The sequence below is a fragment of the Microplitis demolitor genome, chromosome 3 (assembly GCF_026212275.2).
Source record: "Microplitis demolitor isolate Queensland-Clemson2020A chromosome 3, iyMicDemo2.1a, whole genome shotgun sequence".
NCBI classification, from domain to species: Eukaryota; Metazoa; Arthropoda; class Insecta; order Hymenoptera; family Braconidae; genus Microplitis; species Microplitis demolitor.
In genome coordinates, this window is record NC_068547.1 from 24,123,556 (window position 1) to 24,136,384 (window position 12,829).

The window sequence follows — 12,829 nt, forward strand, 5'->3', positions numbered from 1 at the left end:
AAAAAATGAAATACGTATTTTACTTTGTGTTACGTATGATAATTAATGGCTAATGGTTAATAAAGCATCAGTAAGTAAAAATAAAGTATGGATAATGAGGTATTAATGATTGTTAATTTATGATGAGTAAATTTTTTTCGGACAACATGTTTATCAGACTTAAGTTTTGATAAAACGAGAGGATTATAATAGTAAATATAAGAAAGACAATGTTGTTGTGGTGGTTGTTGCCGATGATGGCGAAAGAGGAACAATAAGAGAAATAATCTTGGAGGTAAGTAAGTAAAGGTGTTATAGAGTAATTTATATAGGTGGTAGATAGAATACTGTCTAAGATTTAAATCTAGTGGTAATGGTAATGGTGGTGATGGTGATGGTGGTGGTTGAAGTTGGAGGATGCCGGTTAGAAGTCCTCACTTATTCAGCTTATTCTATACAACAGTGAAAATAAGTAAAGAGGGGACTTTGACCAGGAAGAGAGGATTCATCGTGCCGGTCTAGAGTCAAGAGTAGAGGAGGGTAAGGTGGGGTAGGGTGGGAGGAGGGGAGGGGGGCAACAAGTAAGCCCGCCCGCCCGCCTCTGTGCTGAAGTAAGTCCGTCCGTTCGTGTAGCCATGAGGCCTGGCTCCAAGTAGGGGCCTCTGATCGTTCAAACCTCTAAAGGCCCCTCACAGTAAGGGCCCACAGGCCATCCAGTTCGCTTCTTCGCCTACTTTTAGAAATTAGTCGCTTTTCCCCGGCCAAAGTATAAGCCAACGTTGTTTCACGGTCTCTCGCGTCAGCTAAACGAGTCATCTCTTATTATTGATAACCCACTCAGAGTGAGACACAACACACACACAAACACACACACAACACATACAAACAAATAAACAAACAAATTAACAAGTTAATTCAAAAATAAAGTAAGGAAGAAGTGGACATATCATCCAAGAGAAAATAATCATCGAGGGAATAGTTCTTTTATAAAATATCTTCACGCCGGGCCAGTACACTAAATTTTTATTCTGCATTTCGGATACACATTCGAGTTTATTCATTTTTATTTTTATGTATCTCAATTATACATACTCTTTTTTTTGTGCATACGGTTGTGGAACATAATTAGATAATTTATTGATTAAGTGATATATTTTTAATACAAATGACAAAAGTGATGACTAGTGCAATTAATAGTACTAAAGTTTTAACAATAATAGTTTTATTAAAATTATAAAATAATATATATACATATATATATATATTATTGGTTGTAAATATAAACTTTATCAAGTTTAAATTGTTAATGAGGATTGAGAGATTTCAAGGATTGTTAATATCGGCAATCAACTGTGCCGATTTATTGTGGACCTCTTCCTGATCGCGGATCTTCGCGTGGTCAATCGGTGTGGTAGATACGGCCAGCGAAATTTATTCAGAGTGTTATCCACGGAAACCTGCGACCAGGAAGAGGAGGATTACTAGTAGACGTAAAAGAAAAAGGTGGCGAACGTGATTAATACTATTATTTGTTAACTCTTTTTTTTTCTTTCTTTCCTACAATTATGATAGAATAACGATAATAAGATCGGTAGTAAAATAAACAATTTTATTTGGACTTTGCTAAGGATTTAAATTATAATAGTGACATTTATAAAAATATAACACCATTGGACAAATTATTAAGTGATTTATTGAAAAAACAAGGAAAATTAACGTGTACAAATAATAATAACAGCAGGTGACAGTGTCTCGTTCAGTGGATAGATTCGTAAGGGGAGGTCCCGCGGGCAACAACAATACCACTCTGGATACCACGCTGCTCCTATGTAAGTTCTAAAACAATTCACATCTTTTATCAATGTTCAGCTAAACTTAAAAATATATATATTTGTTTAAAATTAATCAATATAAAAATTAAACTAAAAAACGAGATGACAAATGTGTTGAGGTAAGAATGCATGGGTATATAATATATATAAAATATAATATTGGAGAAATATTGAAGAAGAAATGAGTGGCTCACCAGATGAGCGAGCAACGGTGGTGTTCCCCACCTTGAATGTAGACACGAGTGACAAGCAATGGTAATATCACTGATGGTATGTATGTGTGTTTCGTTGTTGTTGTATGAGTGTGTGTAGTGTCCCGCGAACGCGCTGCCGCGAGAGTAGGTCAGTGTACCACATTAACCGGTGTGCCAGTAATGGGGGAGGGGGGGGGAGAGAAAAGGGGGCTTCCGACTAGTCAGTTCCGCAAGTGAGTATAGCAGATACAGCCTCCTGCACGATCGACGACCACCGCAAAACCTGATTCCAACCGGAGCAATCCTTTTCTCACCATACACACACACAACCAACTGTTTTCATTGTACCATACACACATTTATATATATATATTATTATTACGATTACATCTTTCTGTTATCGTCATCTTGAAAAAGTTGATCTAGTAAAATAGATAGATAGATATATTATTTCTCTTAGAAGCTGATTAATGAATAGACGAAATTTTTCAAATAATTTAATTAATGGTTGGCCCAATTTTCTCAACGACTGATCCTGATAATGATGTTTCTCTATATATAAAGGTGTATATAGGAATCAAAGAGAGCCAAGTTGGTTGAAAGTTGCTGAAGGCCAAGGTTAATTATTGCCTACTCCGTACATATCTTATTCAGAGATTTGTACATATATAAATTTTTTATCTTTCTCCTTTTCATCACACAAAATACCGTATTTGTGTATAGTATATATAAACTACTCGCGTATAAGTAAGTAACCAAGTAACCAAGCAAGCAAGCAAACAAGCCTTTAACCTTTACCTCGATCTACGTAAGTCGCACTTTCTCCGTTGACCAAGCCATACCAGGTCACAATCCCCCCCCTCCCCTTTCCCCACACACTTTACTTTTTTTTAAGCCTTTTTTTCTCTTTCTTTTTTATTTTATTATTATCCCATCGTTTTTGATAGTATATCATAGAATATAACGAAAATTTTATGATGATGGTTTTAATTATCATTATTATTATTATTGTTGTTGTTGTTGTTGTTGTTGTAACGAGTACACATGCGTACATGAGGAAATAATGTGTGTTTTATGATCCTGCTGCTGCTACTGGAAAAGAGGGCAACAGCACCCACATACTCGGTACATATACATGCATGCATATACATTTATATACAACAACTCGACAAGTCTAATTAGTTAAATGTATTTATATCAACATTAACATAAATAATAAAGAGTATAAAAATAAAGTTATTTACTATTATAATTTTGTCTCCATAAATAATATTTTTTATTTATCATATATATCTTTGGCATTAGTTCATATGTACATGTACTTACATTGTCTGTGCAGTTTGTCTAGCATTAAACTCACTGCATACTAGGCTCGTTGAAATTTCTTTCTCTCGTATAAGCCCACATATACTTGATCATTTGTCTATCGTTAAATTTATTTAAATACCACGGATAATACCCTCATTTTTTTAAAAAAAAGTTGTATCGTTCTCAATATCATTTTACAAATATGTATATATATATAATGCGAAAGTTGTCGAATACGATGACCGAAATATCACCAAAGACACCTGCGTTTACAATCTTCAATATTGTATACATTCATACAATTTACTTTGACCAAATGGCTGTTTTATATTTACATCCTTTTTCATGTATCCTTTTATTATTGATATACGATAAACTTTTACTCAAATAAACTCATCATAATCATTTATAAAAAATATAACAACGATTTTTTTGCAATCAGCACAAAGATAAAATTAATAATAAGGATACATAATACAGATTAATGTAGATAATGATGATTATTTTCGGTGGTTCTTGGGACATCTGGGCATAAAATAACTCTGTACTAACAGAAACAGATGTAGGTCGAAGAGTAGGTTATAGTTGGGTATAGTTGTCAATTCGCACGCGCTATTTTCCACAATGAAAAGGAAAGCAAACGCTGTGCACTCAACAAAATTTTGTATGCGTGTATTATATAGATATTTATATATGTATGTATGTAGATATGTATAGGTGTTGTGTGTTGTGTGTTGTGTGTTGTGTGTGAGCATGAGTGTGTAGCAAGCGCGCGTGAACTAAAGTAGTGGAGAAGCTATTGGTTGTCGGCGGGTTAACGGTGCTTCGTTCTACTTAACGTCGAGCTGAGCCGGCGATTCCCCTGTACAACACAGCCTGCATCACGTCTGGACAACCATGACGCACGTGTGCTTAGAACAACCGCACACAGTCACGCAAAACATGACGCGTATACAATATACATAATATAATACAATCAGTATGCCAAAGTTGTGCACTGCTAAAACCTATAACATTTATATATCCCATATATCCCATAGACATCATTCAATATTATTACTATGTATTATACTCATGTACTTGTATCTTGTTCCTTTTTTTTTTATTCGATCGTAAAATCATCGGATAAAATAGTAGTGGTTAGTAGTATTTGCTGGTTTTTTATTTTTGGACTCGGTTGGTTACAGGATGATCTGCTTGATGGAATGCTGAGTCACTTTCCTCTTGTTTAAGTAGGTCACCTGTAGAAACTATATACTCAATTCTGATCATCATGATTTTTATTCTAAATCATCGTTATCATTGCCATCATATTCTACGTCAGTAATGATTATTTAATTTTTAACTGCAAAGTAAATTGTAATTATTATTATTACAATTATTTGCTGCAAGTGACATTTGTTGTAGATGCATGTCCCCAATTTAACATATCACAAGTACATACGTGCATACGTACCTCCTACCTAAATTCCAATGATTAAAATCTTTGATGAATGTGTGTGTGTGTGTGTGTGTGAGTGTGAGGGTATATGAGTTTATTCCCTATCCGTCCTTATGTGTACCCAGTAATCCCATTGATAAGTGGCTCACCATTGTCGTAGGCCGGAAAAAATAATAATAAACTCCTTTCTCTCTTTATCTCTGACAAAACTAACGATTGTTAGAGTTGCGACGCCACTGCGGTGCTGGATAACGGTACAATCAAGTCACGTCACGGTTCTACAACTCTTCCTCTCCCTCTCCCTCGCCCTTCTCTCCGTAGCTTGGAAGACCGCCACCGCTTATTTGCCATTCCTGGTTGAGCTCTCAAATCGACAAGGACGCACTGTAACACTGTAACCCGACGACAAGGACGGTGACCTGAGGGAAGGTTGTACTGAAATAAGCTACTACCGCCTTTTATCATCCTATATAACACTACTCTCAATCATTTATAAACATTTATATCCTTCCTCTCTTATCATTGTTACAAAAATTTATTTATTTTAAATAATTATTATCTTTTAATAAAATCTATCTACATATAACGTGATTTAGTGAAATGATGAATATATGTATATATATATATCTATATACATGTATACATATAGTTTTACTGTGGCTGCGGGTAGTGTGCCACTGACCTAGTTAGCTAGAGCAACTCTTTTTATATATATATTTTTTTTTATTTCCTTTTTCTTTCTCTCTGACGTATAAAGAAGAGAAAGAGACAAGTCGGTGTATAAGTATGTAACTCTATACTGTATAGTAATTCTGCCCGCTAATAATCAACCCGACTCGAGATATAATTATTTATGTAATTAAATATGTATAGATGTATTAAAAAATTGAAGTAATGATAAAAATATTAAGAGTAATGTGTCACGTTGGAATATTTAAAATTAAAATTGTTACAGGTCCTCGCGGCGCCGTTGGCGGTTGCAACACCCCCGGCAGTAGAGTGGATCCCTGGTGGAATCCTGGTTCCCTCTTCCCAACTGTCTCGACGCCAGGACCACCTAAAATCGACGAGGGACTTCCGGGAATAAATCAACATCAGTATTGTGGTCAGCAGCAACAACAAAATAATACTCGTAATACATCGAGTCCTATTTTGACTTATTCATTTTTATCATCATCTATTCAACAACAGTCTTATGACCACTTAAATAATAATAACAATAACAACAACAACAACAACAACAACAATAACGATAATCAAGAAATAAATAAAAATTTGTGTTCTTCGTTGGGTATTGCCTTAGCGACAACGAGTCCACCGATTTTATCTTCATCATCATCATCATCATCGTCGTCATCCTCATCGTCGTCATCTTCATCAGCAGCAGCAGCAGTAGTATCATTAACGTCGAGCTTCTGCCAAATAGACTCATTGACTACTAACTCAAATAGGTGTAGCTCAGATGTTGTAAGATTATCATCAACCACGAGTACCTGCAATAATTCATACGGCACAAACGTTTCAACCTCTTCAAAACAATCTGATAACGTACTTTCCACACTGCTTGCCCCAAAATCATCAGATTCCTCGCATATAACGCGAGGAATCAATCATCATCACAATCATAATCATAATCATAATCACAATCACAACCATAATCATAATCATAATCAGTCTGGCGGTGTTACTGCTGGTAGCAATCGAACAGTATTGTCGTCTTTATTAACAGCAGCAGCAGCGGCCGCGGCAGCAGCAGCAGTAGCCACAACAACCACAACAACAACAACAGCATCACCAACAACAACAAATTTAGACTATGCGAGTAATTCATCTGCTGCCTCAACATCGATAGCAAATATTATAAGAAATTCCAGTGCAAATAATATTGATACAACGACTGTGTCTTCTCCAACCTCATCCTCTTCTTCAAGAGATTCGATAACGGGTATCCTTTCATCACTTAACGTCAGAATTAAATCAGAACATATACCGAAAGGAAATAATAATAATAATAATAATAATAATAATAATAATAATAATAATAATAATAGTAATAATAATAATAGTAGTAGTAATAATCAAACGACGGATGATTCCACCGGTTCTGCACAAGGATATTGTGCATCCCTTTTGAGTTCTCTATTATCAACGTCGAGAATATCATCAGGTAACACAAATTCTGATATAACGAACAATCAAGATCATCATAATATTAAAGTTGAATATTCATTGAATGTACCATCACCCCAGGGAAACGTTTTACAAGTTACTGAAGAAAATTTAACAGCAACATCACCTTACGATATTATTAGCACCAGTGGACAATCATCATCACAACCACGGTGTTTTTCCTCAAAAGACAGTGATAAACAACATTCAACCTCGGATAATATAGTTGTATCAGCAGTATCAGTAGCTGAAATAGCAGCTCTCGATATGAAGTATGAGACACAAACGGTACCGGGTTCAGGAGCACCCCATTTAACAGGATCAACCGGTGTTGAACCTCCTCACAGTAGCAGTCAATCAAGTGGACTTGTTGTTGTGGGAGCATCATCAGCAGCAACAGAAGTCGGTGTTGATAGCCTTCTATTGCCATGGGCCACTAGTGGTCCCGATTTTCTCGAACCCTCTGATGTTAAACAAACAACACCAGGTTCTATTCATGACGCTTGGGATACTCTTTTATTGGGTTCATCAGTGGGTGTTGTTGCTTCCGCTCATTCGTTGGCTGAATTAAAACCATTACCACCATTTACTGGTTATACTGGACATTTAAGTATAAATGGTATACCTGGACATCATTATCATACGATAGCATCATCTGGTCAAAGACCTACAATACAATCTTCGTCTTCACCTACACCATCTTCAAATCATGAGTACTATGAATCATCAGTTGTATCATCGAGTACACCCTGTCCACAATCGACACAAAAATCAACTCAACAGCATCAATTACCCCAATCAACAACACAGCAAGTTGAATATGATATTGAAGATATTGCTGAAATAATTGGTTCTGCTATTGCGGATACAACTGTTCCTGGTGGTGGAAATGGTCCTGGCTCGGAAAATGATCCTGATAATTCAAAAGATTGGATTGACATAGCGGAATGGATTGACACTGCGTGTTCACCTAAAACTCATGAAACATCATCGCCAAATCCATACTCACAGATATATGCCTCACAAACAAATCAACCGAATAATCATAATCATCAACATGGATCAACATTACAAAATTTATTGACAACAACAAGTTATGCACCATTGCTACAAGCAAGACTTCAAGCTGGTAATGCGGGTCTTCAAAATCCATCATGTGGTGAGACACCATCTTCAACGAGTCCTTATCCACCAGTCAGTCCACCCGGTAGGGTATCAACCTCCTGTAGTCCTGATCATTTACTTCACTCCTCATTTGCTGCACCATCTCACACGCGAAAAAGATCACGACCATCGCCAGCTGGCAATCAAAATCCTTCAAAAAAAAATCCAGCTACTACAGCTTTACCATACGGTACTGAGTCAAGTCTCATAGGTGGTAAAGAAAAACCCGTTCACAGGTGTTCTATTTGTAATAGAGGATTTCTAAATAAAAGCAATATTAAAGTTCACTTGAGAACTCATACGGGCGAAAAACCATTCAGGTGTGAAGTTTGTGGTAAAGCTTTTCGACAAAAAGCCCATCTAATAAAGCATCAACAGATTCACAAAAGAATTGGCAGGGATTAAATTATTTTTTTTTTTTTATTTTATTTATTTTTGAAAATCTAATTGATCACAAATACAACAATAACGTCAGTGATATATATTTATATACGTTGTGTTGAGTAGCACGATAATAATAGTAATAATAATAATAATAATAATAATAATAACAAAATCCTTTCTATCAAATACTTATGGCATTTGTCGCGTAATTAAGTTACTGATTTTGTTATTAAAAATAGTAAATTTAATAATGACGATGATGATGATGATGATGATGATTATGACACAGGATTACTTGACAACAGCCAAAATACTCAACAAGTAAATCATGTGAGTATATTCGACAACTAGTATGTGTAAAATAAAATGAATTAAGGTATGAAACCTTGATTAATAAGGACTTTGAATATTATTATTAATATTATTATTTTGTCAAAAAAGTACCAGTGCAAATAATGCGCACGCGCGCGATATAGTATACATATTAACACTGATAATAAAAAAAAAGAAAGAAAATAAAAAATATCTAGATATATATGTGCGAGTGTCGTTTTTGGAATAAAATTCTCAATGGTGCGAATTGTGCGCCATGTATATATAATATGACACTTATTTTTATATATTAATAATTGAGTACTTAGTTTTTGACATTGTATGTAATTTAAAATAATTATTGCTCGGTATATCTTGCTAACGCGCATGGTACTATTTTATTTATAATTACATATATGTTTTATGTATAGACACTTGCGTGCGACTAAATAAGAGACATTAAACAATGTATAACGAGACAATAAGCGCGACCTGTTGTGATCGTGCTACAATGTACCTATAAATATATATATATTTATATTTATAGTTAGATATATATATATTTATAAAAATATGTTATTAAGTCCTTCCGTCACGTGCTTTTAATTTAATTTAACTTACATTTAAATAAATATATATTTATATTGTTTTTGTTATCAGTTATCACCAGTTATAAAACTTTTATCATCTTCACTCATCCATTTATTTATTATGCTTCATTTATTAATTTTTTTCTTCATCAATTTTCATTTTTTCTCTTTACTCTTATTTAATATTATTCTCTTATGCTTCTTTATTAATTACTTTTATTTTTCTTTTGCGACAATACATCAACAAGTAATTATTTGAGATTATAAAAAATTCATATAATATAATGTCACTTTATTAATTATTATTTAAATTAGTCTTATATATATATATATATATATAAATTGTCAAAAAAATAATTAATATATACGTCGCATCAATCATTTTTTTTTCTCTTTTTATTTATTTCTATTTATTGCCTTTTTTTTTTTTTTTTATTAATTTTACTTTCTCTTATTTTTCTCGTTATTTATGTTAAATTATTTATTCGAATTTAAGTTTAGTGGAGAGTAAAAAACTATGATTGATTTTTAAAAAATAGATGCATACGTGCGCATTAAAAATGAAATGACGGCTGTGTTCTCTTCTTTCTCATGAGGATGATCCACAGATCTCACGAATTATATTAACTAAAAAATCCCATTGATAAATGGTATTTCTGTCATGATTTTTTTATTTTTCTGTTACTGTCCTCCTTTTTCTCTGTCTTAACCTCTTTTTTATAATTTTTAAAGATAAAATCTATTTAAGTACTCCGTACACACCCAGCTTCATAATTATTATAAATATCTTTTCTTATTATTTTATTTTTTTTCTTCTTCTGAATCTTATACTTTGTATTGTTTTAAACACTCGGGTCCAATATGTGACTTATTAATTTATAAAAATTTAAGTGAGATGATATTTACTCGATGGCAGTTTTTAATTATAAAAAAAGGAAACGAAAAAGAAAAAGAAAAAAAAAAGATAATTAGATTTGTGTGTGATAAACACAGTTAATTTTTATACTTGGTACCTAGCGTAGCTGGCTACGCAAATCTTTGTATGTAGATTATTTAAACAAACAAACAAACATAAAAACTGATGATGATAATAAAAAGTAAGACATAATTTATTTAAAGCTCGATGCAACACTATTTATTATTGTTTCTTTATTTTTTTTTTTAAACACTGAATTAACAGTGATAAATAATACATAATTTGCATCAACAACAAATAAATAGTGTCTCTAAATAGTAAATAACAACAACAATAATAATAATAATAATAATAATAGAAAAAAAAATAAAAAGTGTAATGAATGGCAGTATTGTATCTATATTTATTATAATTAATTATACTGAATTAGTGTATATCTAATTTAAAATATTTCTTTTATTATAAGAGACGTATAAAATAGTTGCTTAAGATTAAAATATTCTGTTGTTGATAGTTTTTTCACTGTTTTATTTTTATTTACTTGTCACTATAATTTTATTTTTTTTTTTTTATTATACGATCATGTCTGTTAAGTATTATTTCATTCATTATCCCTTTATCAATTTAACAATTAATACGTATAATTATTTTTTCAGTATTTAATTAATCATTATTAATTATTTTGTTTTAATAACATGTGTAACTGGTCAAGAAAAAAAAATATGTTAGTTATATAGGTGGCAAAGCTGCAGCTTGATTCTCTGCATCTCTTTCTCCATCTTCTTTCCGTCCTCTCGGTGCTCTTTCATACACGACCCACGTAGGTCAGTGACCCTATTACTTTTTGTTTTTTAATTTCATTTTTGGGTACAATAGAAATACAGTTTTAAATATTTTTTAGGGACTAGGGGTCGCTAAAATATTTATTTAAAGAAATGGCAATTGAGTAGAACAGTAGGATTAAAAATAAACAAGACTGTGTGGGTTTGATAATGTGAGTAGTGGTAGCATAGTTGTTAAAGAAAGTCTTTCACTGTAGTGTATAAGCAGGCAGACCACAAACCAGTTGTGATCGCGTGAACCAGAGAGAATACATACATCAAAGAGGAGAAAAAGGAAAAAAAGGAGGAAGAGGAGGTGGTGGTGATAGTGATTGTGATGGTGATGGTGGAGGATGAGGATCAAGATGAGGTGGTGGAGAGAAGGGTAAAGCGGACCAAGTGTTGGTACCAGGCACCGATGTGTTCTACTTACATGGCACACTTAACAGACGGCTCGGTTCTGGGTTCTCGGTTCTCGATTCTCAATTCTCGATTCTCGATTCTCGGTTCAGGATCCTGCAGAGTAAAGCCAGAATGGGCCTACTCCATCACCAGCAATATGCCGTCTATATTTAACTAGTTTTATTTATTTTTAAATTATCTCCATCTCATTAGTATAATTGACATTTTATTTTTTTTTTTTAAATTTAAATTTAAAATTAAAAAAGAGAAAACACAGATGATTAAAATTATTTTTAAAACTTTTTAATTATTAAAATGAATAATTCAATTAATTTTAATGTTACAGTAACTTCTTGTTATATATCTTTGATTTTCAATTAAATAATAATGATAATAATAAATGACAGGTGCATATGTTACTGATCCCAACGAAAAAAAAGAAGCAAGTTACCATTCAAAAATAATTTTATATAAATAAAAAATATATTTGTTATTTTATAAGACGTAAGTTGTTGAATTAAAATGCTCATATATCCGCATGTGTGAGAAATAAACGCCCAATGAAAGAGATATATAATCAATATATCATCTAATGAACTTTTGACATTAAATAGTGGGTTATTTTAATTTAAATAATAATTCTTGAGGATTAAGGTCAAGTGTGCACTTGTGCACTCCAAAGTGATTTACTTTTATAACAAACAAAGTTCCTATATTTTAAGTATTAATGAATAAATATAAGTTTTATTGAATAAGAGATTAATAATAATTATGATAATAAAATGAAATTTTTTTTAACCCGAGTATTGAACTATCAGGTTCGATTTCTCTTATTGGCAACTAAATCATTCACACTGAACGTGATTATATTTAAAATTAAAACTACCCATGTGTTCATTTCTATTAAAGTCACGTATATATATGTATATTTATATAATATCGATATGTACACTTGAATTTTATGTACTTCTTAAGGTAAAACCCTTTAGCAGGAAGTTGATAAATATATAGATGTATAAACTACCAATACAAGTAATATCATTATCGTAAGTATTGATATAAAATCGTATATATATATATATATATATGTCCATAATTTCTCTTCCAGATGGGTTTATAAGCATTTGTAAAGGCTTGTGTCTGTGTGGGTTTATTTGTATAGGTTGTAGGACCTTGTTTCATGACCTACATGCTGCAGCAAGGCCGTTATACTCACGATGATGATGATGATGATAATATGCCTGATATGTAAACCATCAGAAAACAAGACGATGAAGAAAAAGAAAGGAGATATATTATAATCTTGTATGTCTTAAA

General features: G+C 32.6%; 1 protein-coding gene across 1 annotated transcript; it reads left to right on the forward strand.

The window, feature by feature from the left end:
* Window positions 1-1,714: 1,714 nt before the first annotated feature.
* On the forward strand, window positions 1,715-9,700 carry LOC103579252 (probable serine/threonine-protein kinase DDB_G0282963; the record flags this gene model as incomplete). Its single annotated transcript, XM_053737441.1, has 2 exons — window positions 1,715-1,808; window positions 5,710-9,700. Coding segments are annotated over 2 exons (2,877 nt in total), but the record flags the coding sequence as incomplete, so codon positions are not given.
* Between the last annotated feature and the right edge of the window lie 3,129 nt (window positions 9,701-12,829).